Raw genomic sequence first — 25,279 nt, 5'->3', positions numbered from 1 at the left:
TTTTAGTAAAAGTATCGTTATTTTTTTTTAGTAACACCACCGAAAATTGAAGTTTCAACCTACGTTTTGTACGAAATTTTTATTGGCAGTTCCTACACGTTTAGTTACATTCAGCCGATGAAAAAGAAATAAAATAAAATAAATTCCTTTACCACTTTAGTCACACACTCAATACTGGGTATTTTCGACCATAAGAATTTTGGGCAATAAAAAAAGTAAAACAAAAAATAAATAAATAAATGACTTTTATTTAAGCGTCAAAGTATTTAGCACTGTAGTGCTAATTGGGGACACTATAACAATGTGAAATAAACATACAAACTGAAAATAACATTGTTGAAATCCCAACTGGTGGGAGGCAAACCAGTTGGGTAATTACAAAGCGTGGCCTTGGATTCCTTGGATTTCTCGGTTTTTTGACCTAAGAGCCCTCTTGTATATCTAATGGAGTTACCCACTCTGTCATCTATGTACGATGTTTTCGTGATCTCATGTCTATTATTTGGTTTTTCACAGTTGAAAGTGAGTGGCTGTTTGTTCCTAACAGTGTCACACCTCCTGCTCTGTATTTTAATATGACAAAGCTTGGCGCTTGGTCACAAACCGTGGACTATATTGAGGTATGAAAGTTTTACGATGAATAAACCTCTCAGAACTGTTCCGTTTGTATGTTTGACACTATGCTTTGTTTCTCTGTGCACTAGGAAAGTGTGGATGTTGTGAAAAGGAATCTTAATTCTTTCTTCAATGAAGAACAAAGGAATCTAGCCAGGCGTCTTGTTGGTACGTGTTCGTAAAATTCACCTGGTACGGGAGAATTTTAGTTTGCATTCGACAGGCGTGTATAACCTCCACCCGTTGTTTCATTGTTTGATTGATTACTGACTGACTGACTGACCGACCGACCGACCGACCGACCGACTGAATGAATGAATGAATGAATGAATGACTGAATGAATGAATGACTGACAGACTGACTAACTGACTGACTGAATGAATGAATCAATCAATGAATGGATTAATGAATTTTTCAGTCTGTTGATGGATCGATGGATGGATTGATTGATTGATTAATTGAGTGATTGATTGATTGATTGATTGATTGACTGATTAATTGATGGATTGATTGGCTCCTTGATCGATCGATCGATTAGTTTATCGTCTGCTTATACGGTTGATTATTTGATTGATTGATTGATTGATTGATTGATTGATTGATTGATTGATTGATTGATCGATCGATTGATTGATTTGGAAATTCTGTTCCGGATACAAACTTAGCGAAAGAAAAGGGTAAACTTAAAAAATTCTTTCAGGGCAAATAACGTTCGAGGCGTTAGGGATGTTTGAGGTGTACAAGATCTCGGAAGTTGCTTCTGCACTGGTGGATGCCGTCATTTCTTTGGGAAGAAACAACGCATCGAGAAAGTGGGTATGGAAACTAAAAATTACTGTTTTAACACAATGGTAGAGGAAAGAAAATTTGCTCTGATGTTGCCATACTTCAAGCTTTCTTGACGTGAGTGCAATTAACATTTTTTCTACTTTCTCCTCAGAGTGATCCAATCCAGGAACTTGTCGATTATCTATAGAATCATGGCCACAAAGAAAAGAGATTGTAGAAAGTTAAGAAAACTACGGTAAGTTCTATTCTGTTCATTGTTAACGGTCCAAGTCCCGGCTTGATGTGGGAGCATGCTTTTTAATACACAGAGCCTTCTTAGTTCGGCGTTTGTCCCTGTGCTCCTCCAACGCATTACACATTAAACAGGGCCGGGGGCCTGGATCTACCGTCTATTTAGAGCGCTCTTAAAAGGCAGCGCTGGTCACAAACACGTGACCGATACACTTACGTTTGAGGAAGACGTTGCGATAACGTCGAAATATTTCGTTGTTAGTTTGTGCGCGGTAATAGAACATTTAGTTGCAAACTCCTTGCATTCTGTTGACAGTTTTCTTTATTTTTCGTCCATACTATTGCTCTTTATACTATTTGTTCAACACTCACAACAAAAGAGAGATGTAAAATGTTATGTTTGGTCATAAAGTAAGGCTGTTGTAGTGCTCAGCATAAGTCATAAAAACCATAGTGGAACCCATGACCTTGCTACACTTGTAAGATGCCGAACACTGCACATTTTCCTCAACACTCGCAACATTCGCTGAAGGAAAATACAATGTCCCACAAGATATCCCTAAATTCGCTTCTGTAAGCCCTGTTCATTACTGCATACAGCACAGGGTTAATCAGACTACGGATGTTGAAACCATACGTTACTAGCATCGTTACTTCCCTTGGCATGGTCACCTGATTGGATCGTGTAACTGCAACGAACGCAAATAGAGGAAACCAGAGGAGAACAAAGGCCAAGACAATCCCGAAGAGCATTTTTGTAATCTTCGCTTCTTTTGCCCTCATGACAGCCCCGGCCATTTTCGAGTTCTCTGGTTTTCGTCGTTGATTCGTGGCATGCGTTCCTGGTAAGCGATGGACTTTTTGTGCCTCTTGGTGTTGGTGGACATTATCTGGTCGCTGAGGCTGATGGGTTGCCTGTGGTTCTTGTAGTTGTTGAATAGCCTGTGGTTGATTAGTTTCCTGTGGTTCTTGTGTTTGATGACCACTCTGTAATTCTTGCAGTGGTTGTTTTGCCTGTGGCTCTTGTGGTAGGTAGGTGTCATGTGGTCCACGTGTTTGTTGACAAGTCTGTGATTCTTGCAGTTCGTGTGTGTCCTGTGATTCTTGTGGTTGGTAGGTCGCCTGTGGTGCCTTTGTCGGTTGGGGAATCTGTGGTTCTTGTAGTTGCCTGGCCAGATTCCAGGTCTGTGGTTCGGTTGACTGACGGGTGGTCTGTTCTAATTGTGGAGGAACATTTTTCAATACCCTATAAACCTTGAAATAGTTAGTAGCTTCTATTAGTTCATAGGTTGTTTGTGGTTCTTGTAGCTGCAGCGCTACTTGTGGTTTTTGTAGCTGGACCCGGTAGTGGCAGGAAGGTCTTTTCCGTTGTTGGGTTACCTGTGTTGGTCGTGGTTGAACTACCTTCATATTCCGATCCACCTTGAAGTGGTTGGCACTTTTCTGTCGATATTTCACAGCCTTGGATTCCCCATGCTGATGGGTGATCTGTGGTTCCCTTGATTGATGGGCAGCTTGTGCGTCCTGTGGATGTTGCGGTACTTGTTGTTCTCGCTGTTCTATGTCACGTGATTCTTCCGGTAGAAGGTGAGGTTGTGCTTTTTTGGATCCTTGTGCGGCCTGTTGAGTAACATGTATTTCTTCCGGTTGATTGGCCCCCTGTGGTTCGTTGGGTTGATGGACCTCTTGTAGTCCTTGATGATGTTGCAGTGCAAGTTGTTCCTGTAGTTTGTGTGTATCCTGTGGTTCTTGTAGCTGCGGTTGCTGTTTGTCCTGTGGCTCTTGCTGTTGATTTGCAAGCTGTTGTTGTCCTGGTGGCTGGGTGGCCTGTGGATTGTTTGGTTGATGGGCAGGTTGTGGATCTTTTGGTTCTTGTGGCTGCTGTTTGGCCTGAAAATCTTGCTGTTGGACTTGCTTGAAGGCACTATACACCTTGTAATAGCAGACAGCTATTATGACCAGAGAAGCCGTCATGAAAGAGACATGAGTGATCATATCATAAACTTTAAGTTCATCCTCTAACAAAGGGACGCAGAGAGCGTAACCAGGATGAAAAACGAATTTGGAACCCCCAGAGATAAAGATCGGCGAGAAAACCATGGCAACAACGATCCACAGGCAGACCAATATCACAATAGATGGTTTTGGCGCGAAAATCTTTTGGAAAACTTCTGGCTTAGTGGCCTTGATGCATCTGTTGATGGCCGTGAGTGACATTGTTGTCACGGTAACGTAAACCAGGGAACGAAGGGACCATACACTAAAAGAACAACCGGCATCTCCAAACGGCCAACTTCCGGTTGTGAGAGTGACTCCTACAAACACACCACCGGTAGAAAAGTTGAGAATGTCGCTGATTGCCAGAGCGATGATATATACGGGCGTCAACCTGCGTAAAACTGGGTTGCGAAAGAAAGCAGCGCACACTAGAATATTGCCCAGCAAACCAGCAGTGGCCAGAACTGTCCAGGAAAAGGATTCTAGAACCACCCGCTCTACAGTGCGCGGCGGGAGTTGGAACGATTGCATCGCTCCTTAATTCATTTCTTTCCCTCTCAACATCTGCAAATGAAATGAAGTAAACTGGGTTAACGCAATTCACCCCAACGATTGTTCTTTTTTACTTTTGACAACCGTACAACCCCTTACATATCGTCAGGGAAAGGAAGGAAGGAAATTCAGCGAAGTTCGCTTTCGAATGCTCTCTGTGGCCAATCGGGAAAGACCGGTAGCAATGTAATGTGAACTTCTTAATAAAATCGTCCCTTTTAAAACATCGCCTTAAGGGGAAGGTCTAGTTCGCGGTGCCTAAAATCTTTTTCTGTTTGTTAAACGGTACGTGGGTGAGAATAGAAGATTTTATGTCGACGGTTCATTTTCATGCTACATTTAAAACTAGAAATTCGTGTGTAATTTCACCAAAAACCTGATAGATTAGATAAAGCATGTGCAAGCTTAGTTTCCTTGTATTCCTAACAGGTAGACTGCGAGCAGTTGCGCGCGCAAGCGGTGAAGCCGCGAGTGTGCGGGCGCTACTCGCGGCTTTACCGCTCACGCGAGGGACTCGTGCTTCGAATTTCGTGCCCGCTCAGTTTTTTGCGTTCTTCCCCGCGGATTTTCGAGCAAAAGAGAGACTGCTCGCAGTCTACCTGACAGACGTTCGCCGAGAGAGTCTGAGGTCTCAAATTAAACGCAACGGACTGAAAATGGATGTCTCATCTCCGGGACTGTCGCGTTTCGCATCCTTCCCACCCAGCCCTGCGCCCCTGTTTTCCAGCTCTTTCCGCGAAATGCGTTGGCGTCTAGGAAGAAGCCAGCTGGGAGGGATGTTGAAACGAATAACGACTGTGAACGGAGCTTTTTCGAACATGGTGAAATCAAAGAAGTTTTGTCTTCACGGCAAGAGAGGATTCATCCTCTCTTGCTTCACGGTACAAAGTTTTTGCGATGAAACTGACAAAAATCCCGAAAAGTCGAGGATATTTCAATCCTGTGATTAGATTTGACACCTCGCTGGGAAACTTGTGCTCTTCCTCCTGAATAGTCCATTTCCGAGTTGCTTTGAACCTCATTAAGAAAGTTACCATACAGTTTCCCCAAAATCTATCAATCCCTCCCCCATCTTATGACCTCAGGGCTCCTATTGATAGCACAGATGCTTTGTAAGCTCCCTGAAGGGACTACCCTCAGGTCTTACCTATTTATTTTGCTTTTAAATAAAGGTGCCAATCAATCTTTATAAACATCCTTATAAGCATTAGCATTAATAATACTTTGAAAGATTGATGTAGCAAAGCAGTACTGTTGACCGTAAAGGGTTGATACTCGGTGAAAAAGCCTGTGATATTTTTTCCTTTGTTTGTTTCCTTCCTTTTACGACACTTAAGTGTTTGTCAGGTTTTCACAGCGAAGATGAGCTCCATTATTGGACTGATAAAATGCTGAAAACAGACTTACAAAATCATAGCATTTAACTAAAATCCCCCTCCTTTGAATTGTGATCCCAGGTCATTGTGGTCGAAATAACATAATTTTACCAATTATAAATTATCAACATGATTAGGACAAAATCCAGGGCCATCTGACAGAGGACGAGAATTGATATCATTGTAGAGACCAAGGTTTGGTTTATTACAAGATAGTTGAAACTTACAATATTTCGGCTCTATTACAGAGTCATAATAGTTAATATTACGTAATATAATTAGAATTCTAGTTAACTTAAGGCTGGTTTTCATATGATCGCGGATCGCAGATCGCCAAAGGTCTGCGATCGTGTGCGATCATATGGAAACATACTTCTGCGATCGTCTGCGATCCTGCGATCGCGATCGCAGACGATCGCAGCAGATAGAATCATGTGCTATCTCCTGCGATCGTCTGCGATCATCTGCGATCAATTGCGATTGTGCGATCATATGGAAACCAAAGTTTTGGGATCCGCGATCAAAACGCATCCCATAATATTTCGAGTTCTCTCCCACGATTCAACGCTCGTGTGCTCGATTGTAGGAACGGTCTGCGTAGCAACACTCATTTCGTTGTCATCATGGCTGAGATTGAACATGTTTGTAACGAGGAATTTATCGAGGAAGTTGCACGTCATGAATGTGTTTACCATCGCAGAAGCAAAGATTTTAAAGACAATTAGAACAAAAAGGCCAACTGTTGGGACAAAATCGGGCAGAAGTTTAGGCCAAATTTCACAACAAAAGAACTGCGTACGGTCGTTATCAAATCCAAAACCGATGTTTTCGACGGTTTTGGTGCTGACGACGACGTCGCTTCATGACGAACAGACATGGTTCGTACAATCTTGAAAAGGTCTTGAATTTTAGTAGTCGTCTTGAAAAGTCCTTGAATTCGGTTAAGGTCCTTGAAAAGTACTTGATTTCTTTATTAGGGCTTGAAAAGTCCTTGAAATTCCGTATAATTTGTTTATTCCATATCACTTTTCTGAAAAATTACATGATTTTGCCGGGTTAATTTGTGCATTGACGACTAATAACTGGCGATAACAATGGGACAAATGGTCGGTTTAACACAGGCAAGTATAAATAAAGCGAACTTTGATCTTTGCCTCAATTTCATGTACGTCTCACCAGGTCATGTGGGGTTTGTCCACCACATGCGTTTGTTTTCAGGGGTTATGTGATCGGTCAGCGATCGGCAAATACGTACATGATCGCAAATGGTTAACTGGTGCGAAGTTAAGCTGGGTGAAAGGATTCAAAAGCGACAAACACAAGACCATGTGTTGTGTTGGCAATGAAGAGATCAACACAGAAAGCATGGAAGAAAGTGCCTTGAAGTCTTACACGAAAGGGGAGAAACACAAAAAGAAACGCTGGAACTGGATATAGACTCACTTGTGAAGTCAACAGATGATTTGAGTTTCAAAGCTGAAGAAACTGGGCAGCTGACTCTTGCCAGAATTCCAATGCTCTTTAATAGAAAAGCAGCCAAAGATAAGACTCTTCAACTGCAAGAAGTTGAGGACAAACTAAATGGAAAGTTGGAAGCTCTAAAAGGCTGCCGAAACAAAAAATTTTATCGTTTTTGTTGAACAATATTGTATTGCTGTATCTGCATTTCAAAATTTATTTCTGTACCTTAGACGTAAGTGCAAGTAAAATAGCCAGTGGTTGATCATTTTACAGAATTTCATTACAGAGACTAACTTCATCAACCAAGGCTGAACTATCTGAAAACCGGAAATAAGTTATGACTGAATTGAGTGTTTTAGATGTAAAAAAGGGGACGAAAATGTTGATATACTGAATAAACATTGGTCCTTGAAAACTATTTTTTCTCCTTGAAAAGTCTTTGAATTTTGTTTGTCTGAAGGTGTACGAACTATGAACAGAAGAAGTAAATTTGCTTGCAGCAAAATTTCCGCTCTTCCACGTTCGCGATGTTGTTTGCTCGTCAGCCCACACGCGCGTGTATATATTTGACATTTCTGCTGACCAAAACGTATGGCTACAGTCGGCTCTGCGATCGTTGCGATTATATGGAAACAGCCTTTTTTGCGATCGTCTGCGATTGTTTGCGATCTGCGATCTACGATCGTCTGCGATCATATGGAAACCAGCCTTTAGTGATAAACGTCTTTAGAAATGGATTAAGCCGTTTACTTGCTTAAGTTGAATTGAATTTCACGTGACTTTTAAGGATAGTTTAAGGAAAGGGTTAACCTTCAAAGTGACAACACTAACACAAAATGAAAATAAGTCTTGCCTTACTTACCGGGCCGTGCTCTGAAGGGAAGAATCTTCTTTCGTTTGGCTCGCTAAGCAAAGTGGCAACTTTTATGGAGATATCTGTGGGACGTGACAGGATATCCTGTAAACCCTATATGGAATAAAACCACTTTGAAAGCCAAACAAAATCGCGTTGAAGTTGCTGTTTGCAGTTTTTTGGTTGGCAATATTGACTCCAAATATTGAAAAATGTTTATACATTATTTTAAGTAGCTCCAACTTTTTAAAAGCGTGTTCACATACTTCCTACTTCTGATTTACGATGTTGTTTTAAGACTGTAAATTCGTGCAGATAATAGTTTTGTAAAAATGTGTCATGTGCGCTGGTTTGAATGACAAAGCACACCTTTCGATGAATGCAAAACTGCTAGCACAGCTGCGCGTGGCTACTTAAGGTTGTGTTTTCATCCGTATGTAATCGTAGGGTGGCCTTTGAAAGATAAACCTTACGAAAACTTAAAAAAAAAAAAACATCGAATACTCACTCGAGCAGGAGGAGATTTGCGTACACCTAGAAATTGTTTCTACACACTGACGCAGAGAGCGTATACATTACTTGCAAAAAATTTCGGACTAAAATAGTGTCCGAAAATAAAACCGTTCAAAATTTTTACAGTATAGTATAAAAAGTTTCTGGGCGACGGCATCACATATTCAAAGCCAATATACATGATATGGCTAGAATTCGGATTAGGCGGCTTTGCTCAATCGTTCTTTTTATCACTGGAAAGGAAAATATTTGTTTCTTTATGAAAGACAAAAACATAGATAAATTCCATTATTTTCTCGTTGGTGTATCCGGCTGGAAAACCTTGAAGCTCTAGTAAAACTATCATTTTCACAGATTTTATTTCAGTCTAATTCAACTTCTTAGTCGTAAATTTACTTTAGGCATGTTTCAGTGCAGTGTCTGAAATTTTTGTCCGAAAATTGTCCGAAATGAGGGAAAAAGTGTCCGAAAATTAACCTTCCGCAATAAAACGTCCGAAATTTTTTGCAAGTGATGTATTCTGTTGTCGTTTCCATAACAACAATGCACGTGTGATGTCAGTATTATTCAGTGAGTGACACAGGCACATTTATTCCAACAATGCACATATTCAATTGACTCTAAAAGGATTCAAAGTTCAAAAGGATGAAATGGTGTAAATGCGTTTTCTCCCAACGCTGCAACTGTTTCAACACCTTCCGTAGTCTCTTAACAAAACGGATTGAGTTTTGTGCATTCGATTTAAAAGATGCGTTTAATTTGTGTACGTGTTTTCCACAGTTTTAAATGCTGTATGTTGTGGTAGTTTTGCAATAACTTTTTCCAGGTCAAATCAAATTAATACAAAGATTTTGTTTATAGAATCAAATAACAAAACGGCGGATGTACAAAAGATGTAGTTGTTATGCTAAATTTTTTAAAAGCTTCCTAACCGTTAGCGCAAATGTTTGGTATTGTCTAAAGCGCGAAACATTCGTGTTCAACCGTCAACCTTAAGGTTTGTCTATTTTCCTGTGTGGGAAGGAGGGAAAAGAGTAAAATACATGATGAATAATTAATCACAAGTGACATTGTTAATAAAACAAAGGTTTTTGCTTTTAATCAGAAAATTGAAAGTTGCCGTGAAAACGTGTATCCGAAGCTTTGTTACTTCACCTGCCAGTTTCGCTTTTTATAATCTCTGTCATGGGCGTTTCATATCGATGTAAATTTGCCAGCATATAAAATAAATACAGTCGAACCTCCGCTAACGGACACCTCTCGTACGCGGACACTTGGTCATGTCCTCAGCTACATACAAACACTACATTTTTAACCTCCTATAAGCGGACACCTTTTCTGGCCCCAAGGGTGTCCGTTTACGGGAGGTCCGCCTGTATTTGTGTTGATTATTTAACAATCAACAATCCAGCAAAGTCGACGAGGCCGTAAGCCGAGTTAGCTGAATTGGATTTCCCGCGAGATTGAGCGGGATAATTGTTTTATTATTCAACAGTCCAGGGGTACCGTGTGTTTCATTTCGGTGGATATCTGTTCGGGAGGCCTTGATCGCCTCAGAAATTCGGATTTAGTTTTAAAGAAAGTGTAAAGGTTTCTTCAGCAATATGTCAACTAAAAATTTTGTAACACTATAAAACTTCTTTCTTTCTTTTTTGACGGGGCAAATGTATCGTTAAGAATGCGTAAAAAAGTCAGCTAACATTTTCGTAAAACAAACAACAGCTCGTTAATTCGGGGAATAAAATTCCGTCCCCTAAAACTATCTGCAACTTAAATTTTCAGGTAGAGCATCCAAACAGATGAAATTGTGATCTGTGAACACAGAAGACAATATTTGAAGTATTTTGGTTAAGGACAGTCCGCCTACTTTTGGTAACACCGAACAAAAGAAAATAAATAAATAAATAAAACAATCGAATGACATACTAAGCTCCAAATTTTCGGACGCGTCTGATTGTAGACGAGTAATTTTTAGGTTGATTTCCTGTGATTTCTGACAAACCTGTTAACACTTACATTTGCTAGAAATACTGCTTAAATTGAACTTTCTACCTATAAACGAAAGTATTTTTAACTTGAATGAAATTAAATACTGTTCTTTTCAATTCTGCTAACATTTCAGTTTTGTTCAACACAATTCTAGTTCCAGTCAAATACAATGTTGGTTACAATACGGGAGACTCTACATTTTGGTCGAGTTTTAGGTTGTTCAGGTTACCAGGATAGTACTGCGTATATGTTCTGCGCATCTGGAGATACTCGGGTTTTCTATGGGAGGTGCCTACTAATACAGGGATATTTTTGCGCGGTTTAAAACTATGCGGAGAAAGCAGAACTTAGCAAGTGCTCTAGGTATCCACAAAGAAAATTTGGGGTAACCATGCATTTTTCAGAGATAATAAAGCTTCAATTTGGAGAAAAACGCCATACATTGCTTTGTATTTTTCTGTTTTTTAGAATAGTTGTTGTTTAGTTATCTCTGAAAAATGCGTGGTTACCCCTACTTTTCTTTTTGGATTTCAATAACCCTTGCTAAGATCTGCTCTCCCTACATAGTCATACACCACACAAAAATACTTCTTTATGTGTTCTCGTTGCGTGCCCCCTGACAAATTATCACCAAATAGTATATTCAGAACAAGGAAGGTCGTGGTTGTTTGATAAACACGCCTTAAGTTAACACGACAAATAATCCAAATAATATACAGGGCGACAGAGTGGTACGACTTGAGTTTACAGTTTCCCTTAAAACAAACAAATTTACAAACTTATGTTTTGTAAAAAATAGCAAAGTGAAGAGATATTGTTCCTTTATCGGGAAGACTTTCTAACTTGACAACTTTCCCTGGGAAGGTGAATTTGTAGCATACCATTTCCTCGTCTTAATTCTCGAACAGCTTTCAGATGTAAATGTTCTGTAAATAAGAAACTATTTCCATTTGAAACCAGCAATTCGAGTAGGAAGTGAAATGGGAATTTGATGTAGCGTGATATGAATAACTTTTATTTCATTATTATTATTTTTTTTCAGGAAAAGGAAGAAACGTCAGATGCAGAAACTGCTGATGCTGATTTCGAGGAGGAGTTTGAGGCAAATGAACTTAAGGTCTTGAACACACTTTCTCAAACTCATTAATAATTCATCAAGAGAAAACAAAGAAAATCACAACTGTGACCGTGGTTTGGATATGTGTTCCTAATTACCATAAAATTTTGCCATCTTTAGCCTTGAATTCCTTCAAGAACTATTGATCATTCGAGAAGCCATATCAAACACTCGAAAGTGTGTTTCATCACATATCCAAACACCCCGAAGTCGATGAAAAACCTACTTCTCAGTGTTTGATATATTACTAAATTTATTGGAAAATGGAGATTCGGTTATGTATCAGTCGATTCCAACAGTGCCTGTGCCGACCCCATTCAGAATGCCCCACTGCCGGGACAAACTACTTGTTCAAATGCCCCGGGATAGTGGCTAAAAAATATTTTATTTTCTTCGTTTATCTTCTTACTTTCAATACAATCTAAGCCTAATTCACCCCAAATTTAGTCCTAGCTTGGTCTTATTTCCTGTGGTATTGTAAAAAATTGGTCATTTTTCAGCTCTAGCGTCCCATTTATGTCCTATCTAGACGTATTCAATAAGAAACGTACTGCCAATGAATTGGTCATTAAAAGAAGCGACAGTGCTGTAAGGTGAAAAAAGTGGGATGGTCAAATGCCCCCGGGGTAATTGCGTGAAAGGCTAATGCCCGACCCCCGGGATGGACAGTGTGGGAAAATGCCCCACTATTGCCCGAGGGGGTGGATGGGCACAGCTGGAATTGACTCATGCATCAGGTCTTTCATTCACACATAAATGGTTAAAAACGACGATTTTTAAATTTTAACTGACACTACTCTAAACATAGTTAATTGAGGGACTGGTTAGGAAGCCTCGTCATAACAAAAGTGGTGCTGCAATTTATGTTGGAAGGGCCGCGACCCTGCACAATCCTTTGTTTTAACGTTCACGCCACAGTTGAATATCTTAACAAAAACGTGTCGACTGGTCAGTTGCTCCAACACATTCCAAATTCTATTGTTGTTTGTACAAGGTCAAGGCCAAAAAGGCAAACAAAAACGTATAACAAAGAAGTTTGTCAGGTTTCATAGCCATTGCCTTAAATTAACCATGCTCTAAATGAGCGGAGATTTGTCAATCAGGTGGAAGGGACTTTTGAAAGGCGAATTCTCGCATACACGGACGATTTCTAGCGCTTTGACGAAATCGTATTTAGCCCATCACTTGCTGTGGAAAGTTAGACTAAGAACAGTCAACTATATTAAAATGAGTGTGTTTAATTCTTGAGTTTAATTTTCAGTTACCTTTCGTCAACAGGAACTGGCACCTAAGCTAGGCACGTCATTCGGTGAAAAGAGGATATTTGTAGCCCAGGAAATATTGTCAAGCGAGTTGGAGTATATGAAGTCTTTGTCTATAATTCAAGATGTTTTCAAGAAGCCTCTTCAAGCTGCCGTCGCTTCAAATAGGTTTGCTTTTCCGTTTTTGTCTTGTTTTTGTTTTTCTTATTGTCCTTGCGAGGTATTCGTCTTTCATCCAAAAGCAAAAGCCGATTTCTATGTTAAAACCGGCAAAAGTTAAGCTGAATTCTAAGCTGAATGCGTTTTTTTAATTCGGTTTAGGGTTTGTTACAGTGTAGACGGAAAGCATTGCCTTAATCTAGATAGGTCTAGATAGTCATTCACGTTAATTCAAGATGTTAATTTGTAGAAACACAAATATAACAAAGAAAGAGTATCTTGAAAAGGAGAACGTGAAGCTGGCGCAGTGGCCTTACAGTCGGGAGATTTAGCGACCTAATTACTTCAGTAAGCGAAGGAACAAAACAAGCTCGGCGAGACTAGAGCGTATTAGGGGATGGAAAATCCTATAGGAAAGGCGAGACAGAAAGGGCCTTGTGTGCCTTTATCTCTTTCCCTTCTGCTTGTTCGCTAGCTCGAGTGTGCGGTCAAGCTTGTTTCGCTCTTTTGCTTGCTTTCATGATCAGGTCGCTCACTAGACCTAATAGGAAACAAATGTTTGGTTTATCAACGGAGTTGATAACTAAAGGTAAATTGGCCGCCGTAAAGAGATTCGAGTACTGGCGCTTGGAGCGTTAGCTCTTCGTCAATTCGCTCTGACGATGGGCAGACGCTCGTAAGGTCAGCACTCGAATCTCTTTTCGGTGGCCAATTTACCTTTAGTTATCGACTCCGTTGATAAACCAAATATTCGTTTCTTCTCCCCACCGACGCAGCACCAGAGTTTATATAGAAACTAACCCGCGCCCCTCATCCAGTTGCTAATAAGAAAGTGATTTGCCAGCTTTGTGGAGATCTATCCGTTCAAGAATGAAAGACAAAAAGCACTTTTACAGAAATACTCTTAAGCGAGGATGAATCCTGTATTCAAGTTGACGCTATATTTAGTCCTGGATTTTATTCACTGTTGTGTATTCTGTTTTAGAGCCATAATCAGCTTGGCGAACATTAAAAGTTTGTTTGCTGACAGCGAAACGTTACTGGCACTTAGTGGGTATGTCAGTAAAATATTATAATGTATGTATCATAATAATAGATGCATGAAATTTGTCCAGAATGCAGGCATTAGGCTAGTCTGCTTGAGTCAAGAAGACCACATCACACCTATTTTAATGAATCTATGCTTGCTACTAGTTTCTACTGTGTTGCTGACAGCGTAGCACAAGGCAGAGGTGTTTTGGCGAGGCTTGAGGCATAACAAAGCGGGAAAATCAGATCGATGGGTAGCTAACCCGGCACTAGACCACCGATCCTCCTCTGTGTATGTCAAAGTCCAAACTTCATTCAACTCTCAACTTTTATTCAAAAATATGGGTTACAAAAAGATAATTATAAGTTGACCCGCAAATAGAACTTTCGAATCTAGGGGTCAGACGAAAATGGGTAAAAAAAAAAAATAGATAAATAAAAAAGAAATAAATAAATTAACAAATTAATTAATAAAAGGAGAAGCTAAATGAAAACGACAGTAATATAAAAGAGAGAAAGGAAGAAGAGCACATTACAAAGGGCTGAGAATATGAAGTTTATACATTAGTGACTATTTGAGAGATTTTAACATTTTCAATAAATGCGGAGATAGCTATATAGGAATCTTCTTTTTCCAAAGCTCTGGTCAAATGGACGTTCTCTTAAAGGAGTTTACGCTAATTCTGTCTCGCTCTTTTTTAGCCTCCTATCGAATGACTTGTCAAACCGGTTAGATGAATGGGATTCACATCAGGTAAGTCCAGTTGCCTCCGGGGCTTAGAAATTGACAGAATTGGAATGTTTTGGTTTTTTGGATTCCCATTGGTTGAGAAAGTGGTGCGAGTTTTGTTAACCAATCACAGAGCGTAGAAATGCAAAACCAAATCAAACGCGAAATTGCTTTCGACACGCAATTGAAAACCGCTCTAGAATAACAGCACTTCGTCATCTTTAGAGAACCTAGAGGACCTATAGAGGAATTCCCCATTGCAGAAACTACGAGGAGACTGTTACGAATGAGGGGTCGGTTGGGTAGACGGATGGAAATTGCGCCGATGAATAAGTGCATTTCTCGGCAATCAGTTGTATCGGAAATACTCTTTTAGGTGAAAACTTTTAACAAGAGCTGCGCTACTCTGAGAAAATGCCGAAAATGCACTTATTCGAACTAGTCTTCTGACAGTTTCTGAAGTAGGAAATTAAAGGACCAATATCTGTCAGCTTCTTGGAGTGTAACATCATTGAAAAGTCAAAAGCCACTCACATCTATGAAAACCGACAAATTATGTTCCATTTTTCTTCATCTCTATTTTCAGATGCTGGGAGATATTTTTCTCAACTTTACAACACAACTGCGTGCTTACACCAATTTCCTAAATAATTATCCTGTTACACTGCAAACGCTGGAACGGGTGAGTGACTTTGTTGAACAAGCGTTTTGGATGTTCTAATCCCAAGTGTCTTTTTTAATGTATAGGGATGATACCTTCATCGCTAACAATATAAAAATATAAGTACGTTAATTATGATCATCCGGGTGAGTGTAGTCCTGAGAAGGACTGTTTGGGGTGACTTTGACCGCTGACGTTTCGACAACCTGAGCGGAAGTCATCTTCAGAATCATGTGGTAAAATAGTAAGAAATAGTAAGATCTATTACATACTACAAGGTTGAAAAAGATAAAAATTACTAAAAGTTTAAGAATAACACTTCATAAAAAGAAACGTCTTGAGTCTACTTTTAATAATCGACGGTGTTTCAGATGGAAGTAGGTAAAAGTGTCTGTGGTTCCAGAGTTTTGGAGTTTTCATTTCAAAGAAAGCATTCGATTTGACGAGATAGTTAAATCATTACTTCATTTCAATGATACATTTATTGTATCAGCATTTTGTGACTGAGAGTCACCGATGATAAACAGTACTTGTTGTGTTTTTTTGTGTAATGTTTAAAAAACGAGCAGGAGTGTTTTATCAGTTTTAGCCCCGATAAAACACGTGCTGTGAGTTTTTGAACGGCTTCGAAAACATTCCTGGAAAAGCGTGTGTCAATCGAGTTCATAACAATTATGCTTTTATGAACGTTGGAAATTAGCATACGAGCAAAACATTAAACACTGCATACTAATGAGGAGTGTTTTATCAGCTGATAAAACACCGCATACTAATAAGGAGGAGGTTTATCGATATAAAGTCACTGCACGTGATGTATTATCGACCATTTGATAGGTCAATGGGCTTATGAATTATCAATGGGTTTTTGAAAGGACACTAGATAAACTGGGTAAAGTCTTTGCTGTAAACTCATTTTCAATTCATCCAACAGTGTAAAGAACAGAATCCTCAGTTTCGTTCATTTCTCGGACGCCACGAAAAACAGCCAAGCACAAAAATGATGAGGTAGGCTTTGTGTGTCTGTTCGCACTACTGAGTTAGATCGTGATTTGTCCTCCAAATCATGTCCTCAGCAAATCAGTGAGATCTGTTGGATAATCAAATCTTGAAATTACCTGAGTGTGTTCTCACTACCGGGTTTATCGCGATAAACGCACGACGCGAACTACAGTCAAACCTCTTTATTACGGACACCAAGGGAACAGGAGTAAGTGTCCGTATTATAGAGGTGTCTGTTTTAGAGAAGTAGGCTTTATATGGATTTCGGTCACTCAGGGACCAAGTGAACTGTCTGTAATAGAGAGGTGTCCGTAAGGAGAGGTTCCACTGCATTGTTTTATTGGAGAGATTTCGAATGACGTTTAAAAATTGAGTGGTTTTGCGTTAGCATCAAAGGCCAGACTTCTTTTGCACTATTCCTATCTTTGTACTAATTATTTCAAGAAAACAGAAACGCGAATTTCATGTTTGCCGTTTGCCACAAACGCGATTCTAAAGCTCTTTATTATTCTCCTAAGATGCTGTTCAGTTCACGAAACGAGTGGGCGTTGATTGTTTTGCGTTTGTGACCTAACTTTAAAGCTTGGTCTTTAAGGTGATATCTTTCGCCATGTTGTGCCCTTTTCTTGAATGCCTTCCTGATCAGTTGTGGTGATGAATGGGAAAGTAACCTGCATTAAACGCAGCTAGTGCTCCCATTGCACTGTAGTTTGACGTTTCAATAGGTTTTGGAACACGAACATTTGCTAATTAATTGTATTACTTCAAACTTGAAGTAAGTCTGCTGTGATCAATTTAGTCAACTTTATGCCGTTAAATGTAAAGTTTTGTATGAGAAATGTAAATGCCTTTCACGAATACAGTCCTTATAAAATCTGCTTAGGATGCCGACTGGGCCCTGGTAGGCAAATTTCTAATATAAATCTTGTTTGATGTCGGAAAAGTTAACTGTTTTTTTTTCTTGTAACTCTTAGTTTAGCAGAATTGTTTTTCCTTCCGGGAAGACGAATAAAAAGGTCAGTGAACGTTCCTTTACACCGTCATGTACAAATCCAGATCAGATTCTCTGCTTTGGTTTTTTGTTCTTTGATATTATTAAGATGTTAGCTTGCATGGGGTCTCAGGCTGTTTTTATTGATAAACCCAACCAATTTTGTAACTAGCTGTATTTGTTTCTTATCCGTTTGTTCCAGTTACGTTGAGCTTTTGGAATCATTCTTGAGGTACACTCCAGCAGATCACATAGACAGAAAAAACCTGACTCACGCGATTGCCAAGTTCAAGGACCTTGATAGTTTATTCAGACAGGTAATAAAAAAGCAAAGCATCTAAATACGTGCATAACCGATGACGCTTTCGTAGTTCACCCAATCTCGCTTTCTTACGCAGACGGGATTCTGACGCGTCCCCCAAAAAACTCTCTTACTGGACAAAACAGACCAGGTGGTACAAAATCTTATGACGGTAATTTGGTAAATAAACCCCTTTAGGAGGCTGGTATGAGGTTTAATGTCCAAGGCTGAAAGATTGTCCGAAAAATGGACAGTTCGCTTCCTCAAAATTTCACAGTTGTCCTGGAAGCTTCGCTTCTTGGCCAACTACTCATTTTTCAGACGATCTTTCAGCCTCGGGCATTTTCCTCCGAAGGGGTATATTTCCCGAATTAACAGCCGTCCGATTTTGTACCACCTGACGTGTTTTGTCCAATGAAAAGGCGTAGATAGTTAACGGTATAAGAACCAACTAAATTCACGGGTTTGTAACGTACCACAACAATAAACTTTTGTAAACTACTAATCTTTCGTGTGTCATTTTGATCTGTCTTAGTACAAGGAACGTCTGGAAAGGGAGAGGTTTCTACAAGATTTACAAAAGAGGATAGTCAACTGTCCAGTAAGTATTACCGCTATCTTTGATTCAAGTATACTTGTCGAGAATTTAAAAGGAAAAACTGGAGGTACCGTATTTTGGTTTTATGGCCGGCATTTATTTTAGAGCCAAGTTTCTATGTGTGTAGTGACAAACACAGTTGTGTGGGCAAGGGCGTGAGAAGGTGCGACGTCTAACGCCTTGGTTGGTCGAGAGGACAAAAGAACGAACAACAGAACAATGATCCCAACCCTAAAAAAAAAAACAGTACAGCTGCAGTTTATCGGGGTCCAGTGAAAGTAGAGCAATTCAATTCAATTCAATTCAATTTATTAAAGCACATTTTTCACGAAGGTAAGGCAAGAATGCACTAGCCCGCAAATAGCATAGGCTAATCTAGGCGGGTAGTGCAGTTGATTAGTATATATATTTACAGAATATAATTTAAAGATATACCAATAATTAATGTGTGATAAGTTAAGTAAAAAATAATGACTGTCTAAATTAAAATTAAGAAAGTTTCATATTAGCTAATCATACCTCTGATATTTGAAGTTTTTAATCAGAGTGTTGACGTCAACATAAATATCCTCTTGATCAAGGGTGCAGGTGTACTGTGTGAGAACAGAGAAATTTAGAGTTCGTTTACGGCAAACGGCAAACGACAGAAATGAGCACATGACCATGCTAACCCTATCTTTGCCACTCGCTGTTTTCAGTTTATTAGTAAAATTGAGTATTTTTGCGCTAGCATCAAAGGTCGGATTTATTTTGCAGTAGATCCTCATCTGTGTGCTATTTTTTTCAAGAAACCATAAACGCGAATCTCACGTTTGCGATTCTAGATCTCTCTATTATTGCAAGCACAAAAAATGTGTTGTTGTTGTTGTTGTTGCGCCTGAGTATTGCGGATCGGATTGAACATCCAGTGCGCGACTCAAAAGTCGTCTTAGACTGACAAATATCTACTCCAAGGATAAGAGTAATCACATGGACTTGCCAACTGTAAGGCAGCATGAGCATGCGTAGTGCTGTTGAATTCTTGTGTTTAAAGCTGTGTTTATCTCCCTGTGGTTCACACTTGTGAAATGAGCACAACCAATCCTGTGGTCTGATTGTTGTTAATTTTGTCCGCTTTACAGGTTCTTGCAGAAAAGAGTCGTCATTTTATTCGTGAAGAGGATGTCATCTTGCTTTCCACTCCAAACATTGGCAAACAGGTCAAACCAGAATTCAGGCAAGACAAACAAAACGTTCATTACTATCTTCATTTGTTTTTCTCTCTTGGTCTCAGAATAACCTCGCCACTGAGCAAGTCAGCTTAGGCCTCTGCTTTCTTAGGGGTCGAAGAATATCGGGCGCTATATCTCGGAAGGAGCGCGGAACTGCCCCGAATGCCCCAGTCGGGAAAGAGAAGCGAGGATGTTCACACGTAACGCGAATGCAAATACAAGTGTAAAGAATGCCATGCACGCGTGCGTATTTGGAGTGGTTGTCCAATATGGTGCATGTAAGACACGCTTCATTTCCTTTCACTTGTTTTTTGTGTTAGCGATTTTCACACGTGAAACAAATGCAAACGCATTTGGACATTTCTTGTGTCGGCGCTTGCGTTTGCGGTGCGCTAGTTTGCATGTGTGGTTGCTTGTATTTACGCTTTTGCTTGAGTTTGCGTTGCACGTGTGAACCAGCTGTTTTGAAACTTTTGAGAAACGAAAAGTAGTTCATGATTGATTGATCGGACTGTTGTCCACAAAAATAATAAACAGTAGTAGTCTTCAGATTTTTCTTGTTTTTGGTAAATTTGGGAAGACGCATCCGATTGATTGACTGATTTACTGATTGATCGATCGATTGATTGATCGATCGATCGATCGATCGATCGATCGATGGATTGATTGACATGCGATATTCAAGTGCCATTTTATATTCTGTTCACTCCAAGACCTTCCTTTGAGGGATATTTTAGTAATCATTGTATGTATTCTTGTTCCGGAATGCGGCTGGTTGAAGGCACCGTTAAATGAGGCTGTTTTGACTAAGGCCCCCTCAGAGGCTCTATTTATCAGTTACCAAATTATTCTTCTGTTTCTGATTTGGCAGAGTTTACCAACAAGTTGGAGATCTTGGGTTGTTTCTATTCAATGATGCCTTACTGGTAGCCACATTGACTTTCAAGTTTGTTCCTTTCCAACGACTGGTTCAACGGAATTATAAGTATGTACCATCAATGTTTTATATTTTCTTTAATCTTTATTTACTCGCATGCACTTTGATTAATTACAGGAGAAGTATCATATGCAATACAAGTTGTCCATAAATCTTATTCCAAAATGGCTTCCATTTTAATATTCTTTTGTTTGCATTGAAATCAGCCCTTCTTGCCTCGTTTAAGGTAAAATATTCTTTTGAATTTGGAGCTTAAGAACGAGGTAAGGAGGGCTAATTTGAATACGAACAAAAGAATATTAAAATAGTAGCCATTTTGGAATAAGGTCTATAATAGAGTGGTTTCCAATTGAGTGTCAAACCAATTGAAAAACCAAAACCAAAACCAAAGTAATTACTGTGATCAATCGCAACAGATGTAAACAGCACAACAAACCAATCAGAATTCGAAGCAAATACATGTAACTGGCGCCAAGCGCGGGAAAACGCGTGCGGCAAGAACACGATTGGTTTTGGTTTGGATTCCCATTGATTGAGAAAATGGCGCGAGTTTTGTTTACCAATCACAGAGCGTAGTAATGCAAAACCAAAGCAAACACGAAATTGAAAAACCGCTTTAATTGGAGCCTAGAGGCTATAGGTGACTTCAGAATGTAGCCTCTTCGTAGTCTAGGGTGCGCTTTCCAATTGTTTTGGAGAGTGTAACAATTTGAGGGACTAATTCTTCGAATTCTTCAAAATGGCACATTCTGAGAGTACTGTGCGCTGTTTTGAAGGAATTCCAAAAAGTGGCAAATAAACTGTCGTTCAAATTGGTGCATTCCATTTGCAAAATGATCTGTCTGGCTGGCCGGTTCTGACAAATGGAAAGCGCCGTACGTAGATGTCTACTGCCATGATAAAACAGACCCACCGAGTTCTACATTTCACGACTTTGTCCTCATCACGCAAAAAGAATTGTACGGTTCTTATTTGTTTAAAAATGTTCCAACAATAGACCATTTTCGAGTTGTTGTGAACCTCATTATGAAAGCGAGGCTAAGTGCAAAGCTTTTCATGGGAAAATTAGTTGTGTTTGCATATGAATGAAAACTACTGTACTTTCACTTAGCCTCGCTTTCATAATGAGGTTCAAGGCAAACTCGGAAATGGCCTATTGTCTCGAATTACGAATTGAGATGAAACAAGTTTCTTGGCGAAGGTACTGGCACGTTTACACGATCATTTCAGTTGTATGCTAATTCGTATTATGGGAAGTGTTTTTGAGTAAAGCAATTGATTAACTTTTCTCCAAGGTTTCAAGCGTGTATGTCACTGAAGAAGTTGAGAGTGGAAAATCTAGCTGACTCTAAATGTAAGTTTGTTAGCTTATTCATTGTTTGTGTTTTACGGGAGAAATAGTCAAGAGTTGGGCTGTAGTGCATTCCTATGTAACACGTAATTATCGGTTAGCTCAGTTGGGAGAGCACCGTATTACCGTGCGCTTGGGAGATCGTGGGTTTAATCCCGGTCGGACGAACACTTAGGGTCCTTTATAACTGAGGAGAAAGTGCTGCCTTTGTAATGACAACTGCAAATGGTTAAACTTTCTAGTCTTCTCGCATAACGACGATAAACCGTAGGTCCCGTCTCACAACACTTGTTCCTAATAATCTGTGGGACGTTAAAGAGCTCACACACTGTTCGAAAAGAGTAGGAGAAATTGTTCCCATTGTAGTGATCTATCTCTATCTTATTCTTTCACATTCACGCTTGGGTTGGGTGGATGAGATCTAAATATGGACTGATAGCGACTGCCACTGGCGCCTTTACATGCTGACGTCCGATCTCACCCCACAGATGTGCGGTATATAAATATATTACCATTGCCATTTATAGTTGCAAGAATTTTTCAGAGAAGGGCGTTTTATTTAAAGTAGAAAGTGAACTTGATAACATCACGTTATGGTTGGTTCATTGGGAAAGCGAATTTTGATTCAGTGCGTTTGTTGTGTTGAGCCAAATGCATTCTCGATTTACGAGGTCATGAGCATAAGAAAGTGGGCTTTTTGAGACCAATACGCTTCGAGTATGCGTTGTTGATAGCCGTACAGCGCTGTGAATGATTTGAAAAAAGAATTGTAGTGATATTTAAAAAAGTTCCATTGCATTTGCTCAGATTTCCGTTTCATTTGAATTCTAGACGTAAAGAACGCTTTCTCCATAGTCTCGCCAAAGAGACTTTGGCTCTGCCAAGCGCACTCATGGGACCAGAAGTACCAGTGGATCTCAGTGTTGGAAAGTTCCATCACCGCTGCGCTAGAAAAATCGTGAAACCACCAATCAGCTGCGAGCATAACAAAGCGCTCAGAGCAGATGGGCATTTCGTCTGCGCACGGTATCTGCTGACATGCGCCTGCTCAGTGTGCACGCGCGGTTTTCCCGCCATTTTGCCAGATCAACAAGTAGAGAGAATGGCGCTCCGCCATTTACAAGCTCAGTGCTCAGTATTTACAAGAACAACACAGAATTTATTTTTGTTTTCGTGTGTTGTTTTTATTTAAAAAATAGAACAATTGACACTGTCGTAGCAGCACAAGCCGTGGGCGGGTATTTTCACTGCTTTTTCGAATTTTTCTAGAGTTCAATTCTTTAGAAACACGAACAAAACGTTTCCCATTTTCATTCCAACGCACTTTTCACCTCATTAAAATTAATGGGGAGAAAACAAAGAGAAGCACTTCCGTGATGGTGGTTTGGAGATGTGATGTTAATAATCATAAAATTTGGAGAACTTTGGCTTTAAATTTTTTATGGTTTGAGAAGTTACTTCTCAAACTCATTAATAATTCAAAAGCCGAAGACAAAGGAAATCATGCACCGTGACGTGTTTGGATATCTGATGAAAAACGCCTCGTTTTTGCATCCTTAATGTCCCCTTCAAAGTCATTTTGTTTGAGAAGTTATATCAAACACTCGTCACATTGTTTCATCGCAGTATCAAAAACCTCGAAGTTGACATTTTGACATTTCACATTTTTTATTTGTACTCTCCACTCTTACTCTTAAGCGCAAAATATATTATTACTGGCTAGAAGCTCGTCAAAAATACCCCGCTACGCGTCGTATTTTCAACTCTCTTCTCGGTGTTTGATATGTGATGAAACTCGAAAGAGTGTTTCATCCTCCACGTTGGTTAAAAAAACTCGGCTGCGCCTCGGTTTTTTTCAACCTACGTCTAGGTTCTTGAAAATCGGATGAAACACTCTTCCCCGTGTTTGGTCGAATTCACTTAACACTTTAAGTCTCAGTAGGGACCAGTGTCTAATTTCTCCCAACAAAGCCGCCACTTAATCAAACTTACGGCTAATGAAAATAGAGGAATTGATCAGGCACGATGGAATGTCTTAATGATTGAACAGAATCTCCCAGAATCTCCCATAAGAAATATGTGGAGTCCAGCGATACAGAGGTGCGAGTAAAGTGTCGAGGTTACTGGCTAGAATATTTTTATACATACGGTTTATAATAATGTGTTTACTCTTAACACAAATAACAAGTTTTTTCAATAAATTGTTTTCTGAATAAGTTGTATATATGAAAATAGACAAAAATTTTACGATGTCGAAAAGTGAAATGTATAGTAGAGAGATATATTTTAAATAATTTGGTTATTGTTTTGTATGACCAATGGATTATTTCCTGTTTGAGAATGCAATTTTTTTCCATTAAAGAGAGTGTTGATATTAAAAGTTGTGTGTTCATAAATGGCACAAGACTATTGTTCGCGTGTAATTTTTTAGGTCCCATCAGGAAGATCGTTAATCTTTTTCCTACATATCCTGTATCTCCTAAGTAAAACATCATTGCATGTATCCGAACTCGATCGAATGACCGATATCCTGGATTCTCTTTTCTTAACATTCTTCATCTTTATAATTATCATTACCTTAACTGAATATCCCTTCTCTTTATAAAATTTTGCCCAAATACAGTAAAAACCCGCGTATAAGAACCTAGTGGTTTAAGAACCTGCTGGCAGAAATTTGCCATTTTTAATACCCAAAAATATAAGGACCTGTTTAGCCAAGCAAGATCAAGCAGGTTCTTATATGTGGGTTACAGTTAAATTATGATAAACATTTTAACCAAGGAATTGACTTTGAGATTGCAAATTTATATTGCAAGAAAATACCAAACTTAAACAGGTTTATAAAAAGTACAGTTGTGAATAAATACTGTATATTTAAGGACCAAACCCAAGTTTGTTTATTTTTCTGGTTACACACAACTATATCTCCTTCATAGAAACTGGTTTAAAGTAGCCTGCCTAAAATAGCTCTGCTAACTGCGGGCTACAAAGGCCTTTTTTTTCAGTTTGTAAAAATAAAGTTAATGTTGTTGTTGTTGTTACCCTAAATTGACAATAACTACCTCAAAATACAACAACCTATTTTGCCAGACTTAAAAAAATGTAGGTTCTTACACGCGGGTTTTTACTGTATACCGTATTTCGCCCTCGTCCCAATTTCCGCACGGTCAAACAGCGAAACACGCACAAAACTCCACGTAAACGATTGTTAGGCAGGCTAGCGTCATCAGTGAGTCAGCAACCTCGTTCCCACGGTCATTGAAAGACCCTGGGAACGAGGTTGGTGAGTCGGAAGCCACGGTGTAAACCGTGTACAACTCAAACCCTTATTTGCACTGATTTCAGTGATTGTCCGTCATTATTTGTAATGGTAATAGGACTGAGTGGAGTACAATTCAGGGAGTAATCGGGTGAGTAATTTTAAATCGGCCGGGCGCGTAGCGCGAAGCCGATTTGAAATTACGAGCCTGATTACCCCTGAATTGTACGACACGAAGTCCTACTTTTTACTTGCATGCATACATACATACATACATACATACATACATACATACA

At 39.5% G+C, this 25,279-nt stretch overlaps 2 protein-coding genes across 2 annotated transcripts in view; both read left to right on the top strand.

The window, feature by feature from the left end:
• The window catches only part of LOC146458853 (epithelial cell-transforming sequence 2 oncogene-like), a 44,230-nt gene extending 20,113 nt beyond the window's left edge, over nt 1-24,117 (top strand). Inside the window, exons 14-30 of the mRNA XM_085090224.1 lie at nt 517-620; nt 705-783; nt 1,317-1,432; nt 1,557-1,640; nt 11,421-11,495; nt 12,774-12,925; nt 13,902-13,970; nt 14,648-14,699; nt 15,262-15,357; nt 16,268-16,341; nt 17,310-17,351; nt 17,529-17,643; nt 18,163-18,228; nt 19,347-19,441; nt 20,308-20,421; nt 21,669-21,727; nt 22,556-24,117. Coding sequence (XP_084946350.1) covers nt 517-620; nt 705-783; nt 1,317-1,432; nt 1,557-1,592 — 335 coding nt within the window. The 3' untranslated portion in view covers nt 1,593-1,640; nt 11,421-11,495; nt 12,774-12,925; ... (9 more) ...; nt 21,669-21,727; nt 22,556-24,117. The remainder of the gene's footprint in view (nt 1-516; nt 621-704; nt 784-1,316; nt 1,433-1,556; nt 1,641-11,420; nt 11,496-12,773; nt 12,926-13,901; nt 13,971-14,647; nt 14,700-15,261; nt 15,358-16,267; nt 16,342-17,309; nt 17,352-17,528; nt 17,644-18,162; nt 18,229-19,346; nt 19,442-20,307; nt 20,422-21,668; nt 21,728-22,555) is intronic.
• Nucleotides 12,858-22,686, top strand: LOC146458854 (epithelial cell-transforming sequence 2 oncogene-like). Its single transcript, XM_085090236.1, has 11 exons — nt 12,858-12,925; nt 13,902-13,970; nt 14,648-14,699; nt 15,262-15,357; nt 16,268-16,341; nt 17,529-17,643; nt 18,163-18,228; nt 19,347-19,441; nt 20,308-20,421; nt 21,669-21,727; nt 22,556-22,686. The coding sequence occupies exons 1-11, from the start codon at nt 12,858-12,860 to the stop codon at nt 22,684-22,686; spliced, it is 939 nt and encodes a 312-aa protein (XP_084946362.1).
• Nucleotides 24,118-25,279: the final 1,162 nt, after the last annotated feature.

This window comes from Pavona decussata, unplaced genomic scaffold, assembly GCF_977016875.1.
Source record: "Pavona decussata unplaced genomic scaffold, jaPavDecu1.1 SCAFFOLD_226, whole genome shotgun sequence".
Lineage (NCBI taxonomy): Eukaryota > Metazoa > Cnidaria > Anthozoa > Scleractinia > Agariciidae > Pavona > Pavona decussata.
Note: the sequence above shows the minus strand (reverse complement) of the source record. Positions and strands in the feature narration are given on the sequence as shown.